The sequence below is a fragment of the Pangasianodon hypophthalmus genome, chromosome 11 (genome assembly GCF_027358585.1).
Source record: "Pangasianodon hypophthalmus isolate fPanHyp1 chromosome 11, fPanHyp1.pri, whole genome shotgun sequence".
Lineage (NCBI taxonomy): Eukaryota > Metazoa > Chordata > Actinopteri > Siluriformes > Pangasiidae > Pangasianodon > Pangasianodon hypophthalmus.
Genome location: NC_069720.1, coordinates 4,635,353 through 4,656,333, shown reverse-complemented (window position 1 = coordinate 4,656,333; position 20,981 = coordinate 4,635,353). Strand labels below are relative to the sequence as shown.

At 36.5% G+C, this 20,981-nt stretch overlaps 1 protein-coding gene across 3 annotated transcripts in view; it reads right to left on the bottom strand.

The window, feature by feature from the left end:
* The window catches only part of ano1a (anoctamin 1, calcium activated chloride channel a), a 44,900-nt gene that overhangs the window by 7,725 nt on the left and 16,194 nt on the right, over positions 1–20,981 (bottom strand). For all 3 annotated transcript variants that reach the window (XM_053238213.1, XM_053238215.1, XM_053238214.1), the window contains exons 2-16: positions 20,348–20,523; positions 17,290–17,592; positions 14,873–14,971; positions 14,617–14,768; positions 13,477–13,531; positions 13,212–13,263; positions 12,221–12,276; positions 11,925–11,966; positions 9,673–9,737; positions 8,202–8,336; positions 4,638–4,798; positions 4,002–4,084; positions 3,252–3,332; positions 1,909–1,983; positions 950–1,151 (exon numbers count right to left, since the gene is read on the bottom strand). In XM_053238213.1, coding sequence (XP_053094188.1) covers positions 950–1,151; positions 1,909–1,983; positions 3,252–3,332; positions 4,002–4,084; positions 4,638–4,798; positions 8,202–8,336; positions 9,673–9,737; positions 11,925–11,966; positions 12,221–12,276; positions 13,212–13,263; positions 13,477–13,531; positions 14,617–14,768; positions 14,873–14,971; positions 17,290–17,592; positions 20,348–20,523 — 1,737 coding nt within the window. The remainder of the gene's footprint in view (positions 1–949; positions 1,152–1,908; positions 1,984–3,251; positions 3,333–4,001; positions 4,085–4,637; positions 4,799–8,201; positions 8,337–9,672; positions 9,738–11,924; positions 11,967–12,220; positions 12,277–13,211; positions 13,264–13,476; positions 13,532–14,616; positions 14,769–14,872; positions 14,972–17,289; positions 17,593–20,347; positions 20,524–20,981) is intronic.

The following is a 20,981-nucleotide window of genomic DNA, read 5'->3' as shown; positions in this document are numbered from 1 at the left end:
TCATCCTCAATTCCAAAGTCAAGCCCAAAGTCAAGCCCAAAGTCAAGCCCAAAGTCAAGTCTAAATCTCAGAAACCCAAGTCCAAGTCATCTTCCTAGTCATTAAAATTGTGACTTAAAGGTATACTTAGCAAGTTTGGTGGAAGTTAACTGCAGCTTTTTTTTTTTTAATTAAATGTGGGATAACTTTTAAATTTTTTTTAAAAATTTTTACTTTTTTTCCATCCAGTAATTAACCTGATGGAATTGCACTGAACATCTCAGTGTGTCATGATCAGTGGTGGGAAGTTTTTCTTTCACCTAATACTTTTGAACTTTACTCACTACATTTCAAAAGAAAACTCTACTTTCTACTCCTTACATTTCCAAACATCACTACATTTCTCTATCATCACATATTTATAAAGTCATAAGGTGACTTTTTTAGCATCAGACAGTTTCGGGGAGTCAATCTAAATTCCTAATAAATCTAAACTTCATCAGATGTTACACAAGAAGCTAGGTGCATTCAGCATTAGCATTCAGCTAGTTTGTATCAGCAGACTTATTATCATGCTAGCTAAACTGAGACATTAGTAATAAAGATGTAGATGAAAAAGGCACTAATTTACTATCAGTAACTAAAGATGTGTGATTTGAAATTGAGGTAGACGTCTTTTACTATTGTGAATCTTTCTTGGAGTTTAATGTTCATACTTTAAGTATATTTAATCATTTCTATGTTTCTACTTGAGTGAGTGAAGGATTTGAAGCTACTCCTAGAGGATTTATTTAGGTCAGTTTTTTGATCAGTCTTTTACTTGAGAAAAGAATTTTGCTACACAGACTGGAGTTTTTTTTTTTTTTTAAATAAAGATATTATACTGAGGCTGATGGACTCGAGTCCTACATCAGGACTCGGGTACTGTATCACTGCAGACAAGTCCCAAAGAAAGCAGCCTCAAACTTACCCAGAACCGTGAGCCAACGTGCCACCATTCCATAGATCTCGTCCATGATGATGATGATGATGAGGTTGATGAGAGCCGCTGTGGTTTTCACCGTGGCCCGAATGTTTGAACGAAAGGGGGAAGAGGAACTCATGTGTAGCGCTGTCTTGATAGAAATCCTGTACAGGATCACTCCAAATACGATGCTGAAGGTCACGCAAATCTGTATGGAGCACGTCGATGGATATAAATAGAAACACCAAAACACCTCTACATCTATTTATAGATTGATAGATACTACTATATTACTATATATACACTATACTATATACTATATATAGATTTATAGATACTACTATATTACACCACTTTAATATTGTATTGTATGCAATATTTTATATCCAAAAGTATATTTCTTTTTATATACAACTACTATATATTTTGTGTCAAATCATTTGAATAAATCATTATTAAAAATGAAAGTTTTATGTTGTATATTATATTTATTATTATACTATACTGTACTGTACATTATAAACATTATATAACAATATAATTATTGAAAAGCATCACAGCATAAAGATCACTGTTAAATAGTAGAGCAAGCATCACAACTCTCTGTGTGTGTCTCTCTCTGTGTGTGTGTGTGTGTGTGTGTGTGTGTGTGTGTGTGTGTGCGTGTGTCTCTGTGTCTCTCTCTCTCCGTGTCTCTGTGTCAGTCAGGAGGATTTTAACCCAGGAGGATCTTAACCCAGTGAAACAGGTAAAAGTGAACAGATATGAAAAGGTGATTTTGTTTGCCATCACATTCCATTCATCTCTATTTACATTCCCAACAATCACAACCAGGTGGAGGTCTTTTGTGTGTCTGTTTTTTTTTATTATTATATTGTTAACGACTGAGATTAATGTGAGATACATTACAATATCCAGTGCTAATTACAGAGCACGTTTAGACTGAAGGGAAGGGTTTACATTACCATGAAGAGCATCATGATAAGGATGGTCATGTAAGCTGGCATCCTGTCCCTGCATGTCAGCTTGTGTTTTCCATGCTAGAACAGATCGAAAAACGTGTGAGCTATCATCAGTTATACTAAGCTCTCTCAGTCTCTCTCTCACTCTCTCTCTCTCTCTCACACACACGCAAGTTCACTAGACTAAGTTAAACAGATCAAACAAAAGCTTTCTGGATGTGACTCATCATGCAGTCACATCTCATTTCAGCATAAAAACAAGTTAGGTCAACATGATCTGAGTGCACATGACACAGTGAAACAGGAGGCTGTCTGACCACAAAAAGAGTGGTCAGTCAATAAAGAGACAGGGGTGCACTGTTGGATATGCACCTGAAAATGAAGATAATGGTTGCAGAGAGGGAGAAGGTGAGCCAAAGCTCATAAAAAGATTTAGAAGCAATGATTATTCAGTGTCCATTGAACTCTGCACTAGCAGCTGTAAGGTTGTCATTTAAAATCCAAGCACTGTCAGAGAACCACTGCTGGGCCGTTAAGTCAAGTCTGTATCCTTTACATACCCTAGAGATGGTTAATCTTGTGTTTTAACCAGGGGAGGAAGAGCTCTACTTTTTTAATGGATGCAAACACTGTATAGTTTAATTTCTCGGTTATAATATTCCCTTTTCAGTCCTAAGGGCTTAATTCAGAATTCCTCAGTTGAGGTTTTGGCATCAAAAGCCTTTAGATACAATGTACAGTAAATCCTTAAAAGTAGCAAAATGAACGCATTTTGCTTTAATACTTAAATGTAATTACACAATTGCCTTGGTAAATGAAAAATTTCACACTTTTAGCACAAAATTTCTCTATAAAACAATGTGAACCTTTATTACTATTATTATTTGTTGTTAATAATAATAATAATAATACCCTTTTCTTTCTTAACACATTCTAACATTGTTTTATCAATAAATAAATAAATAAATAATAATAATAATACTACTAATAATAATAACATGGCCAGCACATGGAAGGTCCAGCACCTTTGGTTTATATATAAAATAATAAATAAATTGATATTTTATATATAAATATATAAATATAAAATATTATTATAATAAATTAAGATAATATAATTAATTGCAGTTTCACACTGAATATGTAAATCATATAAATTTTATTATTATTATTATTATTATTATTATTTATTATTATTATTAACACCATTCACAAAGGTGTTAGAGCTCCTCCCGAACTTAATTTCCTTATGAGTCAAGAAACGTATATATTACTTACAATAAATAATTGTGATACGTTTAAATATAAAAGGTTTCGATACCCGCCCTACATTTGTGGAAGCTCACCTTTAGACCTTCACCACTACTCTTTTCTTTCTTCAGCCTCTTCTGCCTGACTTGGAACTCGTACTCTGGCCGCGGTTGGCTCTGGAGATGACAGCACAATTCAAAATGTGCATGAGGCTTTGACGCCCAGCTCATCCAAAGGAGTGATTGGTGAAAGAGTCAAGTGCATGATGACAAAGTTGAAGGAGGAATTCTGCCAAAAGCGTCGTGTTAGCATTTAGTGAGCATGACACTAACATCAATGCATCCACTATACATTCAGTGCAGTTATTCTGAGTGGCATTCTCTGTGTGTTTTAACGGTAACGGTGCAGTGCTCTGGGTGACACATGATGGAAAGTGAACGGCTTTTGACCGTGGCTGCAGGAGAATAGGAGCCTCCAAACCCCCACACAGTGATTTGGATTTGGAGTGTGGAGGTTTTGTGCAACCTATCCCCTGAACAAACGTTAAAGGCCACAGCAAAAAACATGACACAATATGATGACTGGACATGAAGACACAAGAGATTAAGTGTCTGAGCTACTATGCAATGGCTAAGAGTGGTGTTAGAATTCAATATCATAAATCCAAACCTTATTTTCTTCCTGCACAAGACACACAAACAAAATGAAGCATTATCAGATGCTTTCATTCCTCAGACAAGGCATTGCTTCAGGATTAAATCAACAGCTGAAAATGACTGGCGAAAAACACGGAATTGATTCTCGAATCTGGATTTTTAATTTCCGTGTCAGAGTGCACAACAAACCTCCTCCTCGTCAAAGCCTGTCAGGTCCCAGATGTAATTAAGCCTCATCTGTCTCCTCTTCCAATGCTCCATGAACATTGTGGCTGCAGAACACAAAGACGCCAAATTCAATTAGTGGTACTGTCCTATCTAGTCCTTTTAGCCCATTTTAGTATTGATCTCAACATAAAGTAGATGTTTATGGATCATTAACATGATTATTATGCTACAAATGAATGGGAAATGAATGCACATTGTGTCTAGATGTTATTAAACTGATCTGACTACTGGAGTCATTAGCAAAACAGGGAAATAGCTGCTTTTGTCTTTTATAGCCTGGAGCTAGACATGAAAAAAAGAGTAGCCACATTTCAAGCTTCTAACAAATGACATTTTCTAAGAATTGAAAAACGCCCAAGGAAGCAATAAGCCATGGATTTGACCACGAAGAAGATTTTCATCAAAGAGACCTCAAAAGCATGAGAAAGAGAGAGAGAGGGAGAGAAAGAGAAAGACTATTGATAAGAAAGTAAGAGACGTGACATAGGATTTCCTGTTGAAACCTGTCTGCAACTATGATTGCTTCCAAATACTCCATAACCATAAAAACTGCAAATAATATCTGGTCTGATAAAGGCATGTTAGAAAGGCACCTACCCCAGAGCGCCATAAAGATGGAGAAGAAGACGGTGGCCGCATTGTCGAACAGGTGGCTGGCCCTGGCAGTGCCGCAGGCTTCGACGAGCTTCCAGTAGCTGCATGCACGATCGCACAGCGGGCACATGGTGATGTTGTTCCTTTCATCACAGATCTCCATACTGACGCATGTAGGAAACGGGACAGGAGATCAGCAGCATGTTATCTCTTTCCTGAAAATTACTCTTCCTTTAGCTACTGGTTTAAATGGGGATTTAAATTAAGTGCATTTAGGCAGATTTACACTCTGATCTCGTTTGTATATATATACTCATCATGGACATTTCATAATATAGTCAATAGAGGTAATGCAACATTGTACATTTGCATTGGATTTTGCTGAGTTCAAAATAATAGGAACACAGCCAGCACAATTTGTTCATTTATTTAAAACTTAAAATACTTTTATCCTAACTACGCATATACTAATTAGAGTTCTTGAATATATGAATTCTTTCAATATTCAATATTATAAACAGACAGAGCAGAGCATACATACTTCAAGTTCTTAACTTGACAGTGATTCAGCATTCACAAAGGATTAATGCATGACACGCTACTCTAAATACCAAATGTCAAACATTTAATTGTTGCCAATGTCAAAAGTTGTTAGCTCTAGGGCTGTAGGCGGGACTGAGCTTTCAATAAAATGTTTCTGTAGCTCTTTTTCCACTCATAGTCAAAGAAAAGTACTACTTGTTCAAATGACACCTTTTAAGACCTTTCTCAATCAATTTAAATAGACTTCAATTTTCATTTTTATTTAAAATCTATGAAGAATACATAATTAAGACTGTAAGCTCTTCTATAAAAATTCAACCAAAAGTTACCAGAGATGTTCACAAGCCACTTATGCAAGTTTTAAGTCGTAAATGCAACATTCATATCATTAGCTGTGGCATTAACATTGTTATATCATTTCTGTGGAAAGCACTGCAGTTCATAGTCATAGGAGCTTATTTATATAGTTTAATATCATGATTTTCCAGTAAGGGAAATTCTTCTTTATTAACCAATTTGCTTGTGGTTCAAGATTATAATCTTAATTGCCAATTATTTCTATCATGCTACATCTTCGTGATACCCACACTCTTCCTAAGGAGAGATATTACAACATTAATTTCTAGCATGTAGCCAGAAGAACACAGTGAATAAGTGACTATAACCAACATTTAAGTAGCTGTGCTCATTTTACCTTCTTAATAATGCATTCATCCTATTTACCATGCGAGGATAAATCGTGTGAGTGTGTTGTACATTTTGGATACAGTTTAAAAAACTGAGGATTAGTTTCTTTTTCTAAACTTCTGTAATTACGAATATCTGTTTTTCTGACTCACTTTTTTGAGACAGCAAACTTGCTGTGAAAACAGTTTTGCTCTACAGAGCTGCTGAGGTGACATGGTGGTTATTTTTAATAAGGTGTGGACACAAATTAATATATTGAGACCATGAGTGAATATTTTGAAGCCAATAGTCTCTAATAGTCTTGATTTATGTCGTGTCCACGAGATACCAAAGTCAAGATACCAGTGATATACTTGGCCACGAATTGTGTAACTTGAGGCCGCAACTTAACCTGCAATGGGAACGCCATACTGAATATGTGGCCTCTTGTTAATTATTGGGTGGGAACTGGCGAAAAAGTCTATTCACTTAAGGCGAGAATTCACTTAAGGTGACATGGACTAATGCTATAGCCACATTGCAACATTAGTGACTCCAGTGTGTCTTTACACAGCATTCCATAATGTGTAATATTGTCAGTAATCTCTATGCTTAGTTTCCATGGCCACACATTGTTTAGTTCAACTGATTTGTCTGGGTGCGACTGTTTACTCGCTACAAGAACACTTTTCATAGTCACAAAAACAGATTTTGAGAAACTTAATTTGGCACGGCTCAGAATGTTTTTGGTTTTTGCACTTCATTATGGCTTCGAGTTACATTTGAATAGCACTGTAATAAATGACTACACATGACAGTCATAAAATTGACATTCTTTTCCTGAATTTAGACTGATGAATCTAATTTCGCATTTTGTTTTTTAAAATCAAGGCATATATTCCATGCGTCTAGTCGTGAACTCCCTAACTCAAGTCTACGCCTCTGACAATTACTGTATCTACACAGCCTTTTGCATATAAGCAGTCCATTGAGTACAAAAAATGCAAAGAAGAAACAAATGTAAGAGAAACACAATGACCTGAGTCCAGTGTTATGGAGTTTTCCCTTATAAGGAAATGTACTGATATACTGCAAATACTATTATATATTATGTATTATATTTATCAGTATATGTATTTTTACATAAATATATTGTTAAATGCATTGTGATATATCTAATAAGGCCACATTTTTCCTCCAGTTTTGTTTTTGATGTCAAAGTGCCTGTATGAAAGATGCATGCATAATCATGCATAATCATTGGCATAAAATAATTTAGTACAGTATATATATGTATATAAATATATATATATATATATATATATATATATATATATATATATATATATATATATAAATAATCACACAATATATGTGAAATGTATTAATCTTCTCCTCACTAGGATCGATAAGTTCCTCCACATAGCTTATGAAGATCTGCAATAATCTTTATACTGTAACATATTATCAGTGTGTTAAATTACATTTAAATTTTGTTGTCTTAGGGTCTGTTACTGTGCTTTTCTATTTCAGTTACCATATTCCTTGTTCTGGCCAACAACAAAACAAAAAGAAAGACCTGATAGAAAACAATTTATCATATAAGAAGTTAGTGCAGTAGGTCTCTGTATTCTCCAGAGCCACTCAATATTCCTGCACAGTAACACATTACCGTTGCAGTAATAGAAGTATTCAGTGCTGCTGTGAAAGCTTCAGACAATAAAAGGATACCAGCAGTCAGCATCCATTCACATGAAGTTAATCTGTGCCTTAAGTGCAGCTCAAGAGTGCTGCGAATTCAGTGCATATACTTGAGAACTGTCATTATAGACTACATTAGTGTCCATTATGACTGCAGACAACTGTATAACAACTTTTGTCCATCTAATTACAATGTGTTTGGAAATCCTTCAGGAGGCTAGATGAGTAACTGACTGTTAGTCTGGTGAATCAGAGAAGTTTTACCTGCATAACTGCTTCCATAATTACTTTTATTTCTGAGTTTTCCACTTGCTTTTCCTGAGTACGCCTTAGGCCAGTTGGCAGCTCTGTAATAAACGTTACTGGGCATGGTTTCTTACTAACTCAGACATGTACCGTGCCATCAACACTCATGTGTGTCTGTGTCTCTGCAGTGTGTGAGAACACAGGTCGAACCTGCTCACCTACAACATCAATAATGTGTCAGCCAAATATTAATGCCTACCTTATTGTGCTGCTCAGTAGGCGTGCCACACGAGTATAGGTTGAGCGCAATTCTGAGAACTCATCTATAATAACAACGTTGCATTGTGATGACATGTATGTATGTTCCCTCTGATGAACTCACGTGACATGTTTCTGGCTGACAGGACTGACCTGGGGATGTCGGAATCCACAGTGACACAGCCATACAAGAAGACGATGACACCGATGACTGCTGCTGGGATCAGCATCTGAGTGTACACACCCAACCAGGCAAAGTACAAACCAATTTTCTCTCCAAAATACTTCCTGTGTGTGTATGTGTGTGTGACAAAGAGAGAGAGGGAGAGAGAGTGAAAGCAAAGGAAAATGATCAGTAGGCATACACCTACAAGTGCTCAAGGGTGAGGATTTTTAATTACAGCATTCACTGCACAATTCAAACAGCTAATCCGCCCTCCACCTTTGGCCTATTTTGTTCTGCAAACATGTCATGCATAAATTCTTAGAAATCATATCAAGATTTTTTTTAGATGGATTTATTACTCAAAAATGGCATGCAAATTGAAATATATTTTGACTTAAGAAAACCAAACACTTCTATTTAAACCTGAAGTTGGCAGGCATCAAAAACTTTAAAAAGTCTAATTATATATATATAATATAATTAGATTATATTATATATATATATATATATATATATATATATATATATATATATATATATATATATATATATATATAATAAATTTAAATAAAACAAATTTAAAAAAATAAATGTGTTTAACTTTATTTTACTCAGGTAAATATAGTAATTATGTAGTTTAGTTTTGAAAATATATAATGAACTATAATGTTATAAATGCTTATTATAGTCTGCCTTTTTTTTCTCTTACTTAATTAGCCTTTTCGTGTAGATCGAGATTATAGTATTGGTGTGTCAATAAACGTCACCATATACTCAGTGATTCATATAATAAATGCCAATCCTGACCAATTATGACTGTAACAACATAATTTTCTATGGGATATAAAAATCTAATTACAACATCATTATCCTCCAATAATTTGCATATCAAATGTAATAGGATATTATTATTTTGTTGCAGCTTGAGCTTGTGCATGTTTCCTGAGTCAATTTGTTTTAACAAAAATCAGAGAATTTATGTCTCTGTTTTAAATTAAAAAAAGATTATAAATTGGGATGGAAATACAATTTCTATCAGCTTTTTAGTTACCCAATTAAAGTTTGAATCCTGACTGTCCTATAGCCATGTGTGATCAGAAGTCCTAGAGCACATTAATTAGCAATACTATCTGGGCAGGAGGGATGGCATTACTCACTCCCCTGTCTATTGTGGGTGTCTATGAGCTCATTTTTGTGGAGGAATACAGTTAGCACTTTCTTCTGAGCTGTCCTGTGACGTAGCGTCAAAAGCAGTTTGGGAAAAAAAAAGATGCAGTGGTTTCACGTGTCTCGGAGGAAGCTTATCTTCATAGCCTTCATTCTCCCTGAGTGGTAGCTGGAGAGCTAGCTTTTGGGTGGGAATTAGGAAATGACCAATTTGGGAGAAAACAGGGGCTTTCTGGTTTGTGCAGGAAGAATGCAAAAGAAACACCTGTCTCTGTCTCTAATAGTTCTTACCTGATCAGTCCGATGGGCTGGTACTTGTAGAAGAGGCTGTATCTCGCCCACTGCTCGTATAACACCTGCAGAGAAAATGAATGGATTTCAACAGGCTATTGATCAATCAAGTGCAATTATGCCACTTGTCAGGAAAGCAGGCGTACAGTGATTAAACTCCCCCGCATAATGGGAATTGGGGAAACGAAAACTAAATTAACAGTGATGGATTCATAACAACAACAACAACAACAACAGAAAAACATTTCATGTGGAATTTATTCTCTAATGGGCTTCACGCTCGGCGCCTCTAGAACATGATGTATAGAAGGAAATAAACAAGGCAGGTTCATCGTGGAGCTACTCGGCTGTGCTGAGAGTGCAATGTTTCATGCACGCAAAGTCACACTGACTGCACATAAGTGTATCAACAAGCCATTTAGATACAAGAGCAAGTTCCATACAACGCATTCCAAATACTCAGAAGGTGACCCAAAAAAGAAGGAAATGACATAGTGGACAAAAACATAAATCTCTTTGATTTTGTCTGTATTGCAAGTCCCTCTGAGCATGTTTACAGGAATTACTCTTGGCAATATATTGCTTCACCGCCAACACGCCAACATGCCTGTTGGCGCACAGCTCACAGATGGTGAAGTGGGAAATTATACTGTTGCCTTGGTGACACTCACACACTGATAATTATGCCTTGTTGAAAGCAGAAATCTTGTCCAACACCACACTAGGCCGCCCCTGACAAGGCCTCGGTCTTCACATGAGCACATTTATATTTCGGTGAATATAAATTAAATTAAAAATCATCGGCAGGTCAGATTTGCAAAACAGCTTTTGTTTCAGAGTGAGTAGTTTAACAGCTCTTGTTATACTTGATATGTTGGCAGATATACTAATTTAACACACTTCATAATAAGTATCTAACACTCATCGTCTTTGAAATTCTTAAATGGTATATCTACAGTAAATGGAAGAACATTGGACTTGGATTGGTCTGGATATATCTAGATGAAAGAACATTGGATTTTTTAAAACAATGAATTAAGTAAACGCTTCAGCATTAACACCTCCAAAGTCAATAACATCACACACCCATCGATATCAATTTTCCATGATTTTTGCATTATAGCTGCATTTGTTTATTGGGACATAAATCACCAAATTCCCCATCCTTCCACTGAATATAGTCTCTGCTGTTGCTGTTGTCCATTGTTGTTTTGCATCATCGAATGATGACGACGACAGTGATATGTGCATTAAAGTGTGTTGGGAAAATGCCACATAAATTCCGATCTGCCCACAGTCATTCATGTCTCATGACCACTTATTGGATCGGTATTGGACCACATGTGAAAGTGGCCCAGGTCTGACGTGAAAATATCTCATTTTCACTAGTGGTCTCAGACTTTTGGACCCCACAGAATGTCACACTGTGTCACTTCAAGCTGGTAATGTGAACATAGCCTAAAGCTGTCTAAAACCTTTCTAGTTAAGTGTGATTTCCTCTCACAGTGATCACCTGGCTATTTTGGAGGTTGATTTTAAAATGCTCTGTCTACCTAGAACTTTACTTGTGGTTGAGATACATGCAAAAATATACACATTTCTGTTCAGGAATGCCTGTAGTTTTCAGATGGATGTACAACACTGCAAAAGTCTTAGGTACATGCAAAGAAATGCTGTAGAGCAAAGACGCTTTCAAAAATAAAGAAACTGAATGTTTTTACATTTAAAAAAATACTATAAGAGCAGTAAACAGTAATGAAACAAAGTCAATATTTGGTGTGATGACACTTTGCTTTAAAAAAAAAAAAAGAGTAGTCTCAGGTACAGTGTGTGCAGTTTTATAAGGAAATGAGCTGTAAGTTTTATTGAGCAGCTTGCAGAAGCAGCCACAGTTCTTCTGGAGACTTTGACTTTTGCACTTGCTTCTTATTTTTGCTGCAAAACCCAGCAGCCTTCATTATGTTTTTTTGTCTGAAAAGTGGTCTCTTACATAATATGCAGCCTTCTTTACTGACATACAAACATTTTTCTGATGGAAAACTATGTTTGGAAATGTTTGGACTCGATAATGTAGAAGTCATAAAATAGAAAAAATCTATAACAAAGTTTGTGCTAAAAAAAACAGGGTGCCTAAGACTTTTCACAGTACTGTATATAAAAAAAAGTCAGAATTTCACCATGTGAAGGGTTTTTCCAGACCGCCACACATACTACTAGAGTTATGTTCAGATATTGTAATTCAATTTCCTTACCTTTCTATCATTTGGTTCAGCCTCAACACCCTCAATGTCGCCCTGTAATAGTATATTAACACACATTCAGCTCAAGTGTATTGTCATCATTTACATACACAGGTGTACAGTATAACAAAACGTCGTTTAGCATGTCTCAAGTGTACACATATAACAAGTGTTAGTGCAAATAACATGACATACAAGACAAAGGACATTTGCTGAGTAGCAGCATTAGACAGGATACTCAACAAAGTAGACAGCAAAAAAAGGTAAGAGTTATAACATTTTGAATAACATTTTTTGACATTACTTACATCATGTAGGGGGTAGGCTGATGTGTAAACTCCATGAGCAATGAGCGTGTTAATGCCTACAGACATGACATTTCAATAACACACACCAAATTCTTACCAAAAATATGCTTTTTTTTAATCTTCCAAAACAAAATATTATTGACCTTCTGCTCTAATTAAAGGAAAACTCCACCCTGAAACACATTAAATATTTTTATATTGAAATATTTGTGATGAGTTTAGTAATTCTGGTGCTAATTTGTTGGTTGGTGCTGCATTTTTGTTATTTCCATGAGAGGTTAGTGGCTGTGTGCCGCTCTGATGTCACAGGGTGATGCTGCTAGCAGTTACAACAGAGTAGCATAGTAGAAAATAATTCAACGATTTCAAACATAAGTATTAACGGTTAGATTTTACTGCTCCTAAAAACAAAAACGCAAGAGCTTCTTTTCTCATTCACCGTTTTACAGCGACGTTCATGACATACTAATGAGAAATCCAATGTAGAATAGTGGAGGCAACAAAAGTTAGACTCAAAGTGCAAGAATGCAATGCAGCTCGATGCTGAGTTAGGATAGAGACTTGGCACGGCTAATTAGCGATCTACGAGATGATGAGCGAGATGGCGTAGATGACAATCAACTCAGAAATTCATTATAAAATAAACAAATTAGAAAATAAATCTTGGACGCTGTTGAAGATCACACTATTTATAAAGATTCATGTGCAAGTCATTCAGGGTGGATGATTCCTTTAACGTTTAGCACACACACCATATGGGCTGGTGCTTTGTAGCATCTGTAAATGCACAAGCAAATGATTTAGGCACAAATCCATGCCTTTTTTTTTTTTTTGCCTCCATATTACCTTTATTTTAGCTCTTGTGCTATTAATCAGTCAATGATGTGATAGGATAGTACTCTTAGCAGACTGTGCCAATCTCCTGAAACTTTACTTCTGAAATGGATAGGAGATGGATAGGCGCTTTTCAAAATGAGATTACAGCACTTACCCATGATATCTTTCACTCCTATGCACTTTATTCGTTTTATGATCTCGCACACCTGAAACGGGAGAAGGTGCAGAACAGACAGAAAGAACTTTCAATATACGCCTCAAATAATTCTATCTAAGACTGAAGCTGAGTTGTGGAATGAGAATTTAACGCTCGCATTTTATTTTTGTATAGCGTGTGGTACAATCATCATGCTGTTCTTTTAATGGCACTCCAATAATAAAGCAGAGGAAAGCACAGTAGGGGTTGGACTGATACTCACGATTGAGGCACGAATTTTACTGTCGAAGAAGGAATCTCTATCTGAGAGATCAAACCTGTGAAGAGAGTCACAATATTAATGGGAAAGATTTATTCAGCTTGCAGTCTTACATTTCACGTTAAGCCATTTATAGGCTGATTACTATAACTGCATCATTCTACATCTGCAACATAGATATTCTAACACAGCAGCGGCTCGTGACCATAGATTTTGGTGGGGCAGGATGACTTTAATAATAACATAGCCTCATAGAAAATGAAGTCATACAACATTCCAGTAGACAACATACCAGGGTCTAGCAGCTCGTTTTGAGCGGTTTTAGATGTACCTTTGTTCACCTGTGTTAAATACAATAGGTGTGTTTCCTGAAGAGCTAACATGATCAACTAGAGTTGAAAGTTTCCAGCCCAACTACATCTCAAAAAGCAAACAAAAGTCCTTGGGGATTGAAAAGAGGGAAATAATTATTTTTCTCAGCCTTTGTGTGGGAAACAAGCTCACCGTGGTGCGCACGCATTTCTGATGTACAGACATTATCCACTCAATAATCCTCCTTTCCCTCTCCTAATCTTTGCAATATATCTTACAGCAGAAATTACATCATACATAGACACACTGCCTGCAATTACACTTTGCCTTGGTTGCGGAAATGTATTAGATTTAGTTCTGAATATTTGCTAGTAATCGTTACCACTAGGTGAAATAATACCTCTATGGAGCTAAATGGGATAGTGTGCATACTTCCAAAGGATTTTGCTACATCAAAAGATTATCTTTCAAATAGCAACATTTTTAAATGTTTGTCAGTCAAAAGAGATAATTAGTATTTCAAAAGAATTTTTGACCTAGTTGGTGACCGAGTGAGCCAATATCAGACTTCAAAGCACTATTGTAAACCGCTCAGGATAAGGGCCTGTCTGCCAAATGCCACAAATGTAAATGTAAATGTAAATATAATTTTAAATGTTTGATGTTTGGAGTTGTAAATGAGGACGCTCTAAAGATTAATATTTGATGAACACCTAATATATATATGGTTTGGCTCTGCTCCTCCTGCCCCTATGGGCATGCTGCCATTGCTCTAATTTCCATTTTCGCTACAAACTCACTGCCTCATTTCAGTTCTAGTGTTTTACTCACAAGTGCTGTTTTTCCCTGGAGAATGGATAACAGATGTGCTTCTCATTCTGGGGGGACTTCTCCTCGACTTTGGGAGTCAGTGGTGCAGACAACCTTTGGATAAACGCGTTCACTGCACGTATTCCATTACTTCCTTGACTGACTTGATATTTCTGAAAATTTGCAGAAAGCACACTGTTGGCTGGAATACGCTGTGTAACCACTGCTCATTGCACAAAGCTACCTAATTCTTTTCAATGGAGAAAAATGTGCATACTTTTTTGGTGGGCATCTTGAGCTTCATGAACTCTGCTTCTCGACAGAGAACTTGCCAGGGTGCATGGATCTTCAGAAAGCCCACATCGGGAATTTTAGCCTGAAAAGACAACACAGCAAAACCAAAGTGGACCTTTGCGTTATTGCTACTGCACTCTTGTGGCCTGTGTGGTAGACCAATTAGGACAATAGCCAAAAGCATGAAATTCAATTGGTTAATTTGTGTCTGATGACCTATAATCACAAGGAAAAACGCAAACAAGAACAAATTCTGCAGTGTCTATGAGGGAGAATGGGGATTCATTTAGTTATCTCCAGCTGGAGGGTGTGTTATGTAAGATTATCTTCATGTTCCAGTCTTGTTATAACTGCCAGCCCACACATCAAGTCTGACCCTGTCTGTACAAACGCAACACTGCATTCTGTCATCTAAAGCACTGGTTCTTAAACTTTCTGCAGCCAGGCATCCTTAAGTGTAAATAAATCACACACCCCCTCCAAATATAATCCAACTATTTGAATATTTAAATATTATCATTATTTAAATAATATTTTGAACATGTATTTCCAGCCGTTAGAGGTGTTTTATACCTGAAATTTCAACTGACAGAACACCTTAGGTGCAAGTTGACATTATTTATAAAATGTTCTACTTTTTATCCATTTATAGTTACATTTAATGTGGTGGAATGTCCGCAAAACGAGTTAGCACCTATAAACAGAGGTTTCCTCTGTTCCCTTTGTTTATCATCTCTGATTTCTTTCTCTTGAAGTCAATAAACGCAGTTTATCATGTTACTGAAGATCCACAAAGTGCTCCGGACCCACACTGAGAACCAACAGTATAAGACAATATCCTTACTGACCCACAGAATAGCAATCCAAATAATCTGACCTGTTTTTATTTACAAAAACACTGAATTTTCTTCTTTCAGTGAGAGAAACAAATTCCTTTTTCAGATATAGATAACAGACAAGAAAGAATATATATATATATATATATATATATATATATATATATATATATATATATATATATATATATATATGAGAGAGAGAGAGAGAAGAATAAGCAGCATCATAATCATTCTGCATATCAAGGTTGGGCGTTAGCTTCAAAGTGCACTTAGTCTGCAAACTAATCATATTACATAGTCAATTATATGCCAGCTAACTGTTAACTAATTATGCCGTGCCGTCATTCCTGGATAACTGCTAGCATTAATTACAATCAATTTACAATCAACCCCCATTCCAGTGTAATCGGAGGCTAATTTAGTGTCTTCTGCTGCTTGTTTGTGCTGTATAAACAAGTATGACACATCAAGTAAAATGCATGCAACGGCAACAAAGATTAAGGGGAATGCAAACCTGAATTCTTTTAAAAAGGTGGCCTTAGTGGTTAAGAAAATAAGATGAGCAAATTTGACTTAATTTAATGAACTGTAGAGCAATCATTCATGGCAATACATTTTGCTACACAGTATCCTGTATGACAGGCTAGTGCAAAACTAGTGGAAACTAATATTACACTCTTGATAAAAGAAGATTTTAGTTGCCAGGAAAACACTTTTGTGGTGTCTCACATGTAGCTTAACCTTTAAAGTTTCCCTCCGAAGGGAAGCCAATATGCCTTGCAGTTATAGAAAAATAATCAATGACAGGGTGGTGTGACTTTTTTTTTGTCCAAAAACAAGACTTAAAACAAGTGATTTATTCCTCATATACCACAGCAAACTATTTTTATGTATTAAAGAATGACACTTTTTATCCATATATTTATGTCTGATCTATGTTGTGGATTGTCTGTGAAACAAGTTAACTATAATTTTATTATAGTTATGCTATAATTTTAACTTTATTACAGCTATAATCAGTCGTTCCTTCACCAGCCTCTCTGTTTTTCTCTTGTGAAGTTAATAAGATGAAAAGAATATAGAAATCATTATTATTATAAAGAAATTATAAAGAAACCGTGAAGAGTCTTCTTCCAGAAGACTTTCCTATGCTTGAAAACGTGATGTTACAGCTTCATCTATGCAACCACCTGTCACATAGCTCTGTCACTGGAGACTCCTTCCACAAATGGTAAACGTCTCATCATAGAGAACATCACCTTAAGAGCAGTTACACATTTTTTAATCTTTTTAAAGCAACCACCATACAAATCATTGCGCAAATTGTTATAATAGAAGTGATACTTTATTAGAATGTGTGCATTAATATAAACCTTGCAACCATACCTACTATCACCTACTAACACCTTCTGGCCAATCAGAATTGAGAATTCAACAGCGCTGTGTTATTAGAGGAACAATGTTAAAGAATGAATACTTTCTACCATCACATCATGTGGAACAGGGAAACTTCCAAGTTCCAAGGAAAAAAAGTCTTGAGCAGAATATAACATGTACTCACATCTTCCTCCTTCTCCAGCTCAAGTCCCATGTCTATAAGCTTCTGTTCAAACTCCTCTCTGTGGATATGCGCATTACTGGCGCTCTCGGGGTCGTGATGGGTAGAGTTGGCCCTGTTGCGTCTCCCAACGCAGCTCAGGCTGTCTTTCAGGCTCTTGAAGGTGCTAGAGGAGTGGTGGCGAGTGCGCTGTAGTTTGTCTACATGGTAGGTCAGGATGTAATCGATGCGCCTCTGGCCGTCCTGGAAATACGGCCCTAGGTTGGAGTGCTCAGGCACCTTGTTCGAACTTTGACTGTTCAGAAGCTGTGGGCAGAAAGAAAACGAGACTGGATGAGGGAGTATGTGTCAGATATTTCACAGTATGGACATGTGCAAGTCAAATTAAAGGAGTCACCAATTAAAAATTGCTGTCCTGGAACATGATTCACAACTGCGATGAAAACACTGGCAAACATTTACCTTCCCCCGACAGAACCCTCCTCCTCTGTTAAATCTATGCATGCCTTGTGAGGTTGCCTTTTAAGGAAAAGTGGCAAAACTATGCAGCTCCCTTGCAGCTGGGTGCGAAGCTCATTTCTGAGCTGTGAAAATATGAAGAGAAGTCTGAAATAAAAATCGCCTGCTAGTTAGTTCTGACCAACACATGACAGCTAACAACTGGGGTTACTAACATGTGCTTCCTCCAAGACAATTGAAGCCATCCATGACATTTTTTTTTGAACTGCTGCTCACGCTACATCACAAGGCAGTGTAACACTCAGAGGAAAGCTCTACTAACCATCTTCTGCATACATGAGCTCACAGATGCACACGATTGGCTAGTGTCGCTGTGATTGACAGGGGAGAGAGTAACACCACCCCTCCACACACAGAGAGCATGGCCAAGTTTACTCTCTTGAACTCCTGGCCATGGATCTCTTGATGATAGGGACAATTTTTTTCTAATGTGTCAGTTTAATTATAAAAGAATTGTACATCAAAAAATACAGTACCTTTAAAACCATAATCCTGGACTCTGGGATTTGGCCCTGCTACTATTTTTGACAGACAATCTTGCCAAATTAAATATAATATTAAACTGTTTTCTAATAGAAAAAAAACAGTATAAAGTATATATTTAAACTCAATTAAAACAAATTCACAAATTCTTTCATGTAATCCCAAACCAGATCTAATAAAAAAACAACCTGAAGATCTTCAAACAAGATAATGCCTGACTAAAAGTAGACCTATAAAACTTGAGGTCACAGCCAAACACACATGTACAATTTGACTTGGCCTCTAGCTTTAAAAACAATGAAGCTTTCTTATATGCTTAAGTCATACACCTTATTTACTTCTCTCAGCAAAAACCTCGAAGAGTACGTGAGCAAACACAGCTACAGGCTTGCTGGTTTAAGAGATGAGACTTCAGTTTACTCTCTCAATTGATTGTTTGTTCATCAAGGCTCTTTAACAACTAACCTACGAACCTATATAATACAACCTATGGAATGTCCTTAATCTACAATCCTTAATTTACCAAAGAGAACCTGTAGGGTAACACAAACATAGCTTTAAAAAAATAATAGGTGTATGCTGACTGGTACATGTTCGAGTCAATATTTGCCTCTGGATAATGAACTGTAACATTGTCTCTCACGCCAGCTGAGGTCTGTGAAAATGTCGCCACATCTATCAGAAGAGAGCCACTCAAAATCCTCTCTCTTCTCCAGAGCAGAGCTATTAGAAAGAAATCACACCACATTCTGCATCGAAACAAATGCACATGTGGGCAGGAATAGAATCAATTGTGGTGTTTACGAAGTGCTTTTTGCACATGTACTTTACTTATTTATGATGCTGCCAAAAGATCGACTCCAAACACATTTCAGGAAATTGGATTTTATGATTCATTGAGGTGCCGTGTTTGTAGAAAGTGTAGAAAGAAGATGTTAGAAATGCACAGGGGGGCATCAGGAGCTAAAATCAAGGAGCACAAATCCATTATGGCAAACCGCTTGGGAAGATCAAAGTCCAATCTTAAAAACTTGGACTGTAAAATATAGATGAAGAAAAGAGCCTCATAAAAACTGAGTTTTAAAGGAAAATATTTAGCCAGTGTGTTTCAAAATTCTTTCCTTAGAGAGAACGTATAGACATTGAGACATCACGTATAGAACGTGAGACATTCGTTTTCACATTTGCATGCATATCTTTTTTCCTTTTTCATAATAATTTTGCACAAGCAAAGACTGAGCTCCAAACCAACAAACTTTTAGCCATCATACTGCATTGCACTGAAGATAATAAACCGAGTAACAGTAATAATTACTTTCAGAATATAAAATCATCTAAATACACCTGATGTATTTAATTTTGAGCTTCAGCCCAAAATTCAATTCTGGTTTATAGTGACTAAGAAAAGGAAAGTGGCCAGGTCAGCAGAGAGCTAAAATCAAAAAGCATGCAAACACTAAAACAAAATTTGAATGCAAATCCAAAGGTGTGCCAACAAATATGCAAAAGACGGTGGAAAAAATACAAAATGCAACCCAGGACATGGATAGGATGAAAAGAAAACCATGTTTGCATACATTACATTATCCACTGGACATGACAGTGCTGCAAAAGTGAAATCTACTGACCAGATGAACCTTCGAAGCGATCTTCTTCTTTATGAGCCTTATATCCAAGACAAAACAATCCTTCTTTTGGTGTGAGAAGGGAATAAACTATGTACTCGCATATTCATTCACACTCAATCATATCTAGGGGCAATTTATCATAGCCAGTCCACCTACTAGTATGTTTTAGAGAGGTGGGAAGAACCCAGAGACCCTGGAGGAAACCCACGCGACAGAACACGCACTGAATCTCCATAGACAGCTCAGAACGGGCAGAAGCACTTATGAAAAACCAAACCAATAGATAATCTTTCTCCATTAGTTTGCATTGCAAATGGGTTGGACATTCAACATTCAAAGCAGTGGTTGTCCTAAAAAAAATGTGATTTTTCAAAATTCCTCAACAACAAAATGAGCAGAGAGAAATTTTTCCCTCAACAGATTTCACTTACTATAGAATCATCTTCAGCATATCCAATGTCCCCAGCGCTTTTGGAACCCCGTACACTGAATCCTTCGTCCTTCGCTGGGACATGCTGAGAAAACATGTCGTTCCGCCACATCTCGGTCTCCTCTCCCAGCTCAGAGAGCTGTTCCTCTGTGCTGCTCTGAACCAAGCACGTTTCACCTGACAAGAGAAGAAGCGAACACACTAATTAAATCGAATGATATGTTCCACTAAACGGACTTAGAGAGTGACACTGCTGAAGTCATACCAAGCTACCAGGCAACGCTTCAGCAGAGAAATGGCATGTTCATAGACATCACAATCTGTTCAGCCACAAATAATACAGTAGGTCTACTCTATATTTATGCCAAACATGAGATGATGCAAGAACTGAACATGAATTTCAACTATTACTTACGAAAGACAAGTTTAAGACATTTGATCACATGCATATGAATGCATAATAAGTTTAAAAAAAAACATTTGGTACATTCTGACTTTTGACTTTTTTGTGTAATGTTATTGTCAAAATGTATGCTTTTGAAGAACATGTAAAAATTATTTACTACAATCTTCATCTAATATATTAATTCTAAAACTGAACTGATAATGTGAAACAAGATCAGGGTCAGGATCAA